This window comes from Entamoeba nuttalli, assembly GCF_000257125.1.
Source record: "Entamoeba nuttalli P19 unplaced genomic scaffold asmbl_2939, whole genome shotgun sequence".
NCBI classification, from domain to species: Eukaryota; Evosea; order Mastigamoebida; family Endamoebidae; genus Entamoeba; species Entamoeba nuttalli.
The window spans coordinates 207-13,119 of NW_008575715.1; the positions used below are offsets into that span (position 1 = coordinate 207).

Sequence of the window (12,913 nt, forward strand, 5' to 3'; positions counted from 1 at the left end):
TGTCATTTATTATGCTTATTTTATCTTTTATATAAATATATTCACTTTTATGAAATATTCACTTTTAGTGATTATTTCTTGTTTCAATACATTGATTATTTCTTTATTTTCTATTCTTCTTTTGTTTTTATCATTTCCATTTGTATTGTAGTTTAATTTTATTTTATTCTCATTCTATTTGGATAATTTGTTATTTATTTCAATTTATTAATATATTTCATTCTATTTACTCTTTCATTATTTTATTGATGCAGATGAGTTATTCTTATTTTGTATAATTTAATAAATTTTATTATATTCACTTTTATTATTTCTTTTATCATATGATTAATAAAATCTCTTCATTTTCAATTCATATTTCATTTATTGCTCTGATTATTCGTATTCATTATTATCTTATTATTTCATCATCTTGTTCTTCAATGTTTCTTTTATTCTTCTCTTCTCTTTATCTTGTTTATTTCTTTTTATTTCTATTATTATTTTTTCATTTTATTTATGTTTATTTATCATTCATGTGATTTTTCATTAATTCTATTAAATTATGGAATTGGTTTGAAGTATAATTCATTATTCAATTTCTTCGTATTTCTCTTTTTATTTCATCATTTTATCTTTTATCAATTTCTATAAATTCTTTGTTTATCTTTATTTTCTTCTATTCCTTATTTTCTCATTTTCATTTTGTTATTTATTATATTTAATCAATATCATTAATACTTCTTCTCTTCTTCTATTTAGTGCTTTATTTCTCCTATTCTTTACTTTTTCTTGTTTCATCTAATTTTCTTCTTTCGATTCTTTTTCTTTTATCTTTTTCTTTTGTTGTTCACGTTTCTCTATTCTTTATTTTCTTCATTTATTTTCTTCATTTCTTCAACCTCTTCTTGTTTCTGTTTTTTGTCTTTTCTTTATTCATATACATTTTCTTTTATTTTGTTTCTCTCATCACAATATTGATTAAACATTCTATTCTCAATGTGATAATTGTAAACATGCTAATTAATTTAAATCTACTATAAGTGTTTTTAAATGAGAATATGTTATGATGTTTATAAATACTATAAAAATGAATAAAGTAAATGTGATTATTATTTTGTTGATACTGACTATAAATATATCCTTGATAAATCATCTAAATCTATTTGTCAGTGTAAATTGTTTTATGTGACTTTCATAACATTATTTTGTTGTTGAAATAAAGATTAATATGAACTAAAAAAGAGAATAAAAACTATTTATTCTGTTATTATTAAATTATCAACCGTTATATTGATCTAATAACTGTAAGTATATTTAAAAATATTGGTATTATAATGATGATAACAATTACACTTTAAAAAGATAAAATATTATTTTCAATAATATATCCGTAGTAAATAAAATATTGTATTTATTAATTTGAATAAATGAATAAAACAATTAATATTTATTATACTAATATGAGATTAATATTAAAATTGAAATAAATCACCAAAAAGATCCAACACAACCAAGACAGAATAAATACAAATAAGAAGATATAAAAAAGAAATTAACAAATATTTGATCGGGATAATCAAAAAAGTGAAATTTAATTAACTAAAACCTTGTATTAGGTATGATAATCTGATTTAATTTAAAGAGTTAAGATAAAAAATAATTTAATTGATAAATATAAAAATAATAGTAAATATCAAATTAAGGTTATTAAAGGTATTAGCTGATTGACCAAGTAAGAATTTCTTCCCTTCTTTCATTCTTTTTCAAGTCTTCTTCATCTGGTTCTAACTATAAATATAGAAATAAGAATAAGGAAGGATACAACAAAATGATAAAAAAAAGAGAGGCAATAATAATCAGCAGAACACTCAAGAGAATTAACAAAAGCCTAAAACGAAAAGGAGAAAAGAAGAGAACCAAATATAAATATAAGATAGGATAGAATAAAATAATATTAAATTAATAAAAAAAAATTAAATTTTAATTAAAGTCATAAACTACCTTATTTTTAGAAGTAATTGTATTATTTATTTTTTTTTATCTCTAAAAATTAAAATAACAAAATGTTTTATATTGCTCTTCTCTTCTTTTTAAATCTTGTTTTTGGTAAAGATGTACAGATAACTGAAGACTTATTTAGGACTATTCTTGATGAAAGCTTTATTACTGTTGTTGGTTTTCACAAAGGAGATAATGATACTGTTAATCAATTAAAGGTGTTAGAAAAAAAATTATCAAATTCAGTCATCACTTACCTTGATATTAATTGTAATGAAAATGAAATTATCTGTACTTCACACGACATTCATAAATGTCCTGTATTTGCTATTTACCATCAGTTTATTAGTACTTTTTATGATAAAATTGACGACGTTTTAATCAATGATTTACAAAATATCATTTATGGAATAAGAGAGATTAATTCAACAGAATTAAATAAAATGATTTCAAATAACCAAACTTTCGTACTACTTCAGTACACATCTCAAGAAATTATTAATGACTTTTTGTTTCTAGCAAGGGCTATTCGAAGAATTCCTTTTTATAGTATAAATGATACTTATAAATCTCTTATTCTTTATAATGATGAATTTATACCTTTACAGCTTCCATTAGATTTAGATATGAACATACTTTTTAAGGCTATCAATTCTTATTCAAACCCAATTGTTTCAAGTTTAAATGCAAATATAATTAAAAGAAATTTTAGAAATAGAGACATTATAGTTTTCTACAACAATGAAATCAATGAAAATGATCTTGTAGAATTAAAAAAAATTGCTTTGGAAAATTATCTTTGGTTAGTTACTTATGTTGATAACAAAAATGAAATACTTGATTTATTACCTGTCAAAGAAGCTCCTGCTGTCTTTTCTTATTCAATGAAAACATTAGAACCAACTATTCCATTGAAATTATCTGAAGAAGGAAAATGGTCAGAGATTAGAGAGTATATTAAAGGATGTAGTAATGGTAGTGTGGAACAATTCATAAAAAATAGTGATCCAATTGATGAAAATAAGCAAGGGTTAGTTCATGAAATTAATGCCAAGCAACTAGAAGCATACAAACATGATTATAAAGATTTAATTTTGTTAGTTTGTGATAGTGTTTCTGAAGATTGTATTAAAGCAAAGAAAGAGCTTGATATTGCTGCTAATATGCTTGTAAAACATAAATACACTGAATTAGCATTTATTGATATAGATAAAAATACTGTTAAAACATGTACATCACAATATCCAATGATTGTTATGTATTCAGGAATTACGGAACGGTCATGTTTTAGTGACAATAGACCAATTACTGCTCAAGTTATTGTGACATTAGCAAGAGAAAGAGGGATATTTACTATTCGATTAAATTCATTTAATCCAGAGATAGAAATGATAGATCCACAAGAGGCACTTAAATTGAGAAAAGAGTTATTAAAAGAGCGTGCTGATTTAGAAAAGTCTTCAGAGTTTAGTTCTGTTTTAAGTTCATGGAAATCTTTTATTAAAAGAAAAGATAATTTGTATAAGGCTAAAAAATTCATCAGAACACTTAATGATTAAAGGTATAAAAAAATTGAATTAAACTAAACATTTATTTTTTTGAAATAATATTATTCAATTAAAAATGACAATGGATTAGTTAAAACAGTTGAAAGAAAATGAATAAATGGACTAATTTTTGTTGGATTATAACATCTAAAAATGTGAGGAGCAAAACGAGTAACTAATATTATTTTATCTTCTCCCATTTCTATTAATTTCTTAAGAAAAGAAATTAAATAAAAAAAGAGATGACGATATTCATCAGGAGTTGCAAATTTAATAATTTGATTGATTTTTGAATCATTTAATACAGAAGAATTTTCTGATATATTATAATATATACAACATTCATGTAATCCTGATATAAACATTAATGAGGCGTCACAAAAGAGTTGTATTGGTCCATTTGGAAATGGGGATTCAGTATTTAATGAATGAATAACACTTCTCATTTCTTGTGAAGTGTATAATGATGGACGAATTTCAACAAAACAAGATTGTTGATAATGGTCAATAATGTAATTTGTTAGTCGATATAATTCCTTTGGAATATAAAATGGCACTATACTATAATTAATTTCTTTATTAATACTTCCTAATAATGGACGGGCAAGTCGATTCAATGATTCTAGTCTCATTCCAATAACACTTGTTGGTGTCTTAGCAATAACACTAAATGAAATAGATTGAGAATGATTATCTCCTAACCAAATATTAATTTTTTTTAATAACAAATTACGGTCTTGATACATCCAAGCTTGAGCTTGACTAATATAAACTTGAATAGGAATATTTATTGAACTTTTACCTTCAAGAATACCAATTACTCCTTCACATTGTTTTATTGTTAACCAATCTTCATGATACTCAGATTGATTGCTTTCTTCAATTTGATACTTTACATCAAATTTTCCATTATTTTTCAATACAATAGTAGTTGTATATTGTTGTAATAATTCAACATCGTCAATAGTAATAATATTTGGTTCAACACTTACATTAGGAATAATAACATTTATATATTTTTTACTTACTTCATCTAAATAGTGTTGTATTTCTTGTTTTTTTATTTGGTCAATACATTGTAAATCTAAACTCATAAAACAAGTAACTGGTTTATGATCAGAAGTATATAATTCATGACTTGTATATTCTTTTGCTTCAACAAAATGTCTATTTTCTGTTTTCCATAAAACTCTATCACACCATGAAGGAATTCGATTTTCTTTATATTCATTATTTTCTCCTATTTTAATTTTAAATGTTGGACCAAAATTAATAAGAGCCTCATAAAAATTATGAAAAGCTTGTTTTCTTCTAATAGAATTTAGTAATTGATCATTCTTTGCAAGTTCTATATAATCTTTCTTTATCATATTTTTACGAACTTCATTATCAGACATTTCAATTCTATAATTTAAATCACCCATCCAAATCACTATATCATGTTGTAATAAGTTAACTTTTTTATTACACCTTGAAATATTATCATAATATGAAATTTTCATTTTACTAATTTCAACCCAATCTTCATTTCTTTTATTCCAAAACTCTTGATGAGCTGCTAAGTGACTAACAACAAAACAAATAGTAGAGTCATAAACTTTCATTCTATAAGCGACTCCTCCTTTATTAGCTAATGCTCCACTCATAGCTCCAACTCTTATATTTTCAAATCCAACTTCACTAATTTCATTTTGAATTTTTGTGTTAAAAAAAACATATAACACAACTCCACAAAGTTGATAATATCCTAATTTCTCATACCGTAACTTTCCTCTATTAAGTGATTGGTATAATATCTGTTCATACTGAATAGACTTATCACTAAACTTTTTCCCTGTGATAATTGCATCAACACTCATTTCTAATTCTTGCATTCCACAAACTACAATATCTGGATTAAATCGAATACCATCAGTCCATTCATCAATTTCACGTCTTGTAAATACAGATTGATTTACATTCCATGTACATGCTAATACACCAATTTGTTTTGCATTAGCATAAAATGGTAAATAATTCAAAACATTTTCTTTTTTCCACTGTTCTTTGTCAGATACAAAATGACGAATATCATTATATAAATTTAAATTATTTGCTATTTCTTGTCTTGAAGGTTCAATTCCATAAACAATCCAATTTATTGGTTGTATTGGATTAAATGTATTTGAATGGGGTGTTTTTATTGTAAAATGTGGTTTATCTAAATACTCTTGAGGCATAATAGAATCTTGATGAAAAGCATTAGCAATAGAAGAAATACTTGTTGGTCTAAGAGTAACTGCATTACGTTTAGGTCTAGTATTAAATACATCAAAACTACTTTTAGTGAGACTGTTTGAGTTTGTTCTTTTTCCAATTGTTAATGGTCTTGTCATTGTTGTATTAGAAATACCATCATTTATTTTATTAGGTTGAGAAGTACTTGTTAGTGCTTTATCGGATTGAGTATTTATTTTTGAATAGAATGCTTTTTTAAACAAAGACTCTTGAGACTCTTCTTTAGTACTAATAGGTTGAGAAGAAGATAATTCATCTAATTGTAGACTAGCACTTTTAGATGGAACAAGTGTTAAAGTACTTCTTTGAGAATGACGAGGAGAAAACATTTTAGGTTCACTATTAAAAGCATCTTGAAAGAGAGGTCTACGTCTTGGGATTGGTTTTGGAATAGATTTAACATTTATTTCTGGTTTAATTTGGTCAAAGTCTTGAGGTTTTTCATCAAAGACTAATTGACCAAATTTTACTTTTGGTTTTGTAGAAAATATTGTTCGAGGGGTTAGTTGTTTTTGTTCTTTTTCAAAAGAAAATATATTTATATTTAATTGGATATCATCCTTTTTTAGTTTTAATTGATTTTCTTTTTGTTCTTCTTCAGGTTGAAATGGAAGTATATCATTGTCTTCATTTTTAGATAAATTTTCTGAAGAAACAAATTGATTAAGAGCGAAATGAGATTGTAATTCTTGAGACATTTTAAACAATAGTTGTACAATGATTAACTAGATTATTTAAGTTCAAAGAATGAATGATTATTGAAATTGTTAAGTGTATATTCATTATCAACAAGTAGAGAATAACACAAATTATTGTAAATTAATATTTATGTTATTTAAAGAATCTATTTTTAAAGTTAAAAGGAGAATTATTATTGAAAGGATAAAAACGGTATTAAAAACCAGTAAATGGTGTTTTAATTTTCATCTCATATTTGGCAGTTTCATGTCAGATAAAAAGAAAAGGGGTTTCAAAAATGAACCAACTGACACTTCAAGTAGTTCAAACTTGGTTTATGATAAACAATTTTGTGAAATTTTCAAGAAAAATGTATTAAACTTGGTTAATGACTTAAAAACCTTAAAAGAAACAATGAAAACTGCAGAAGCACTTATTCATTCGATTAATGACCAAATTAGTGCAATTTATAGTAATGATGGAGATTCTATTATTCAAGATGAAGTTCAACAATTCTTAAGTTCAACTGAAGGAATATCATTTAAAACTATTCCTTTAATTCAAAACGAATTATTTTGTTGTGAATCTTTTTATAAAGAATTATCAAAAAAATTACCTCGAATGTCTAATGAACAAATACAATGTATTGCTAACCAACGATATGATATGTTGGATCCTATCATTCTATTAGTTTGTATTTTGTACTATTGTTTATTTTACTATTAAGGAGTAAATATTTTCATATTAAAAATACTCTTCTTCTATTTATTTTTTTTTTCCTTCTATTCAAAATCGAATATTTTTTTTTTGTTATGAATACTTGACTTAAATTGTAGTATATGAAACTTGTTGTTAATTTAACAGGAGAAAAAGCAGTTTCTTTCAAAGGTTTAATGTATAACGCTGTCCAAGATGGTTTAAGTATTCCAAAAACATTAAAATTATTAACAACATTTAAATCTATTGTAGAAAGTAGAATTGGTTCGTTATATTTAGAAAAGTATTTGAAAGGAACTGGGGAAGAAAGAAATGTTCAATTTTTCCGTTCTGCTTTTATTTATGCTAAAATTAAAACAGCAAATGTAAGGGAATGGGTTTGTAGAAAAATATATGAAGAATTTATTAGCGTTGGTTCAGAAAAAGAAATTTCAATTACACAACCTATTAGAAATAGAATTATTGTTCAATACGCTCAAGGATGTGACAAAAATATTTTTGAAGAAGCTAAAAACTATGTTTTTCAAGAAATGAACTCTAAAAATCTCTTTGAAAGATTCCAAGCTTCTCCTTGTTTTAAAGAACTCATTTGTAGAGTAACACCAGTTTTAGTTGATGGAGTTTCAGCAACTGACCCAATAGAAATTCCATGTGAAGAAGAAACATTTGTTAGAGTTGCTAAATATTTAATTCCTTATAATCTTGTTAGCTATACAGAAGTATTTGTTCGTCTTGGATATACAACTCCTCAAATTATGTCTTTACTTACTGAAAAAGAAGTAGACAAATTAACTACTAATGATGTGGATAGAGGAAGACTTAAGGAATTTTGTGAAATTTGTAAAGAAAATAAATTAGAACAATCAAAGGCTTTAACAAAAGAAGCAATAACTAAAGTTCCTACTATTCAAGAGAATTTTATAAAATATGCAGAACATACAAATGGAAATATTAAAAATACTCTTGCATTCTTAAATTATATTAAAAATACTGAACCTCAACAAATGACCGTCTCTCAAATATTAACTCGTGCTGAAATGGCATTTGTAGAATTAAAATCAAAACATCATGTTGCTTATAGATTATTAAAAAAATGTGACGACGTACAAGAAATGCAACCATTATTACCTCAATGCCAAAATGCCCTTGTTAGTCTTTTACTTGATGAACAATTAGAAGAATATAACGTATCTAATTTCTGGAAACCTCAAACAAGAAGTAATGCAAAAGTTCAAAAACAATCTTCTAAAGTAAAGTTAAGTAAAACTCCTGAATTAATAAATGAACCAGAAGAACAAATTAAAAGATCAATTACACCTCTTGGAAGTGAATCATTACATAACATTATGGTTGATGATATTGTTGGAGAGGATGAAGACATTAAAAGTACAAACTTCCTTGTTGCATCATGTAGAAGAGCAACAGAAAAAGACTTAAGGCTTTCATTACAGTATAATCCTGAAGACAATATTATTGGGTCTCAAAAAACAGAAACAAAAATCAATCAAATAATCACTAAGATTAAAGGAATTATTTTACCTAAATTATCCAAAATGAAAACTCAATTATTAAATACTTCTTGCCAAAAGGAATTGGATCTTTATAACAGAATATTAGCTAATTTCGTTGAGTTTGTACACATGCTTGGAGAAGAAGTTAATCCATTAGAAAATAAAAACTTTAATATTAAAATAGCTGATGGAAGTCTAAGAACTAATGTTATAGTTTCGTTAAATCAACTTGATGCTATTCAAGTTTCTTGTGACACTATTTTACATGAATTAAATTCATTACTTGTTCAAATAAGAACAACTAATACCACCGTTGTCAAATATCAAAATGTTGTACAACGTATTTCTGATGCTCTCTAAATTCAGAAGAGACACGATAAACAACATTAATTGATTTTTCTTCATACTTTTCCTTTCATAAAAAGAAAACTTTAAAAAAAAAAATAAATAAAAAGAATATGAACGTAAGAGAAAAGGCTTCTAATTGTTCTACCAAGTCTTTTCCTAATGCAAAGTCAATGAATATTAAATGCCAAAATATTGTTCAGCATTGGGGAGTTATCTGGTCTAATTTATATAGTATGATAGAATCAACTAATCAAATGATTTTAACAAAAAATAAATGGTCATATCGTGACTTAACATTTAAAATGACTCATCCATCAAGTCATATTTCATCTTTTAATATTAAACTCTTTCCAGATTATTACGAAAAACAACTCCATATTCAATACAACAATCCCACATTACCAAAACTTCATAGTCAAAGTACAATTGAAAAATATTGTATGAACCAATACCTTAAATCTATTTCTATGAAAAATTCTTTGTCTAAAATACCAGCAAAGTCAGTGAAAGACCGTCATGAAAAAATTCCTACATACTATATGTATAACTACGGCACTATTACTTTTAATAATCATAGTTATGAAGATATTGTTTTTACAATTCATATTCCTTGTATGTGTGCTTGGGAACGAGAAGAATATCCTATAATATCTTCTACATTCTCTATGCTTATTCCACATGAAATGGAAATATCAAGTAATACATTTCTTTGGGATGTTTTTTTAGATAATCTTAATAAACTATTCTTCGACTTTCAGTTGAGTCATTGTGAATATGAGACTGAAGACACAAGTTATCATTCATTAACTGAATCCTTAACTACATGTATTAATCATTTTGATGAATATCTTCTTGCTTTAACTATTCCTAAAAAGAAAAAAGAATTAAAACAAATTCCTTTTATTCCATCATATGAATTTCTTCAAAAAGTAATTGCAAGTCATATTATTTCACATTATACTCTAATTGTATCAGATGTCCCATCTTATAGTCAATATATTTATGACCTTTTATATCCTTTAGACCAAGCTAATTTATATAACCAACCTAATACCCAACCTCTATCACAGAAAATTATTTCTATTCCAAATCCATTCTTCAGAACAATATGTTTAACCTCTTTCACTGAAGAACAATATTTTATCCTACCTTATCCTTTCTGTGTTATTGATCCAGTTAATCAAACTGTGGGACGTTCTTTAACACAAAGTATATCTCGTTACTTCGTTCAACGTCAAAATTATTTTATGACATATGCCTCAAAAAAACTCTTCATTCCACAATTTGTTCCAACTATAAAAGTACTTCCTGAATTACTTAATCCTCCATCTGCACAAATCCTTTCTCCGTATATTCTTCTTGTGTTAAATCTTTTACAACAAAATAAATCTTTAGTAATTAGTTCTGTTTTGTTACAATTATTAAATTCATGTTCTTTAAAAGCTCACTTGATATCTGAATTACTTAAGAAATTAAGTGCTAAATATAATGATGGAACAATAACCCCATTCATTGTTAATGAATTAGAACATCAAATGGGTTGTGACCTTGAAAGCTTAAGAGTAATCTTAGGATCTTATAAATTTACTGAACCACATTTTGTTGGGATGGTTATTGATGGAATCGAAAAGTCTATGTGAAATGTGTATCATCTAAAATCAGTATTTCAACAACAAATTAACATCTTTCTTATGAGTTTCATTTCATAAAAATCATGTTGTTATCAATTTTACTATTCAAAAACAAATTTAAAAATTATGAAACATAAAGAAAAGAAGTGTTTATAATCAAAATACTAAAAATATCAATACAATGTCATAACTTACTTAAATCTATTAAAAATTATATTAATGATAATAGTCACCCATTTCTTCTTGTTTTAATATATTTCTTTATTCTTATAAAAAAATAACAAAATTACATAACATAAACTGTTTAACTTTAAATTTTAACTTCTTTTTTTTTGAATATAAATTATTCTATAACAAAAACGAAGATAGTATGTTTTTAGATATAAAAAAGAAAGGATTAAATATTTATGGAAGTATTATTTTACATGCATTTCTATTCATCCAGAATAAGTAAAGTAAAAAGCATTTAAGATTAGATGAAAAAAAACCAGAAGAGATAATATTCAATTATAAATCTTGTTGGAAAGTATGTTCTAATAAATGGTTCAACGTGATTGCTAAATTAGATATATTTCTAACAGAAGATGACATAATTGGAATAAGACCTTCATCAAAATGATGAGAAATTAAACCATCAGCCACTTGTGGTTCAGGAAGAGTATTATCGTAAACAATAAACTTAGTAACTCCTTGTAATAAAATTGAACAGAAATTATTATCCTGAAATGATAAACAAGCAGTAATTGCTGCATAAACAATATCACTTTTTATTAAATTATACATTGAGTCATTAATTTTAAATATTGTATTAGCTAATAACCAACAAGCCTCACTTTTAATTTTCACATCATTTGTTTCTAATATTGTACAACAAGAAGAAAGAAAAGCACCACTATTAATAATTGCTTTAGTAGTTTCAGGAAATTTACTAACTGAGATATTAGAAAGCATCCAATATCCTCTTCTTAATATCGTTTTATCTGTCATAGATAATTTACTTACAATAGCAGCAATAATTTGTGGTTGTAATAATATATCATCTTTAAAGTAACAGTACTTTCCTAAACATTGGAAACATATATCAATTAAACTTTCATTTTGTGTTTTGTCAAGAATTTCTAATATTTTTTGTTCAATTTTAACCGGCTTTAATTCATCAATAAAATCTGAATCATTGTATAATGAAGTTGCAGCAGAAACACATTCAATTAATACAGACTCATCATCTATAGAAAATAATTTAGAGAATAAAGGAATATATTGTATTATATAATTATGACTGAAACAATACTGTTTAGATAAAGTAGCAAATATTGCTGCTGTGTGTTGACACATACATAATTGGTTGTCTGTTGTTGCAAGAATTTCTACTAATTTTTGTAAGATTCCTTTCTCAAGATATAATTTTGAAAAGTAACGAGATGTACATAATTTTGTAATGAGATCTAATATAACACTAATTACTTCATCTCTTCTATCCAACAACTTAAAAGTTGATTCAATTAATCCATATTTCTCAAAACTTTTTAATGTTTCAATGTCAATATCAGATATAATATTTAGAAGCTGTCCATAAACACTAAATAATCGCTCTTGATTTACTATAACTATGTCTAATAATGGTTTGTTTAAATACATAAATATATTATTAATCAATTCTGGTATTATTCTTGAAGACAAAACAATATGTAACTCTTTATTCTTCAAACTTTCAGATGCAATCATAACCATTAAGTTATACATTTTATCTTCATTAGGAGTATTACTTAAAACTATTATTTCTTGATGAATTTGTTCTTCTAATTCTCTATACTTTTCTCTTAAAAATTTATTTCTTTCTTGTTGTATTTTTTCTTCTGCTGCTTTTTGTTGTTGACTCATTAACACACTTTCTTCCTTTCTTCTTTGTTCCATTAACTGTTCTCTTTTCTTTCTTCTATCATCAACCCTTTCATTTCTTTTTGACCTCAATCCTTCTTCAGTATCACCAATTTTCCTAAAAGACATTAGTCAATGAAAGTTCTTCTTTTTTTATTGTTTAATGAAAAGTAATTAATTATAATTGTTTTCTTTATAATTTTGATAATTTCAAATAACACAAAGTTGATAAAATAACAAAAATAAAGTAAAATTTAAAAAAAAAACAAAAAGAACTTAATCAAAATCAAAAGAAATGAATGTTATTAATGCTCTTCAAGAATATTTAAATTTTACATTTAGTGAA

General features: G+C 25.1%; 5 protein-coding genes across 5 annotated transcripts; 3 read left to right on the forward strand and 2 right to left on the reverse strand.

Annotated features, from left to right (window-relative positions):
- Positions 1-2,045: 2,045 nt before the first annotated feature.
- On the forward strand, positions 2,046-3,539 carry ENU1_049090 (hypothetical protein; the record flags this gene model as incomplete). Its single annotated transcript, XM_008857805.1, has 1 exon — positions 2,046-3,539. The coding sequence occupies one exon, from the start codon at positions 2,046-2,048 to the stop codon at positions 3,537-3,539; it is 1,494 nt and encodes a 497-aa protein (XP_008856027.1).
- Positions 3,540-3,589: 50 nt separating this feature from the next.
- Positions 3,590-6,502, reverse strand: ENU1_049100 (inositol polyphosphate 5-phosphatase, putative; the record flags this gene model as incomplete). The annotated part of the gene is made up of 1 exon (XM_008857806.1): positions 3,590-6,502. One exon carries the CDS (start codon positions 6,500-6,502, stop codon positions 3,590-3,592), a length of 2,913 nt encoding a protein of 970 aa, XP_008856028.1.
- A 247-nt stretch (positions 6,503-6,749) lies between these two features.
- ENU1_049110 (regulator of g protein signaling domain containing protein) lies at positions 6,750-9,070 on the forward strand (the record flags this gene model as incomplete). Its single annotated transcript, XM_008857807.1, has 2 exons — positions 6,750-7,172; positions 7,319-9,070. The coding sequence occupies 2 exons, from the start codon at positions 6,750-6,752 to the stop codon at positions 9,068-9,070; spliced, it is 2,175 nt and encodes a 724-aa protein (XP_008856029.1).
- A 98-nt stretch (positions 9,071-9,168) lies between these two features.
- Positions 9,169-10,698, forward strand: ENU1_049120 (hypothetical protein; the record flags this gene model as incomplete). The annotated part of the gene is made up of 1 exon (XM_008857808.1): positions 9,169-10,698. One exon carries the CDS (start codon positions 9,169-9,171, stop codon positions 10,696-10,698), a length of 1,530 nt encoding a protein of 509 aa, XP_008856030.1.
- Positions 10,699-11,196: 498 nt separating this feature from the next.
- Positions 11,197-12,696, reverse strand: ENU1_049130 (hypothetical protein; the record flags this gene model as incomplete). Its single annotated transcript, XM_008857809.1, has 1 exon — positions 11,197-12,696. One exon carries the CDS (start codon positions 12,694-12,696, stop codon positions 11,197-11,199), a length of 1,500 nt encoding a protein of 499 aa, XP_008856031.1.
- Between the last annotated feature and the right edge of the window lie 217 nt (positions 12,697-12,913).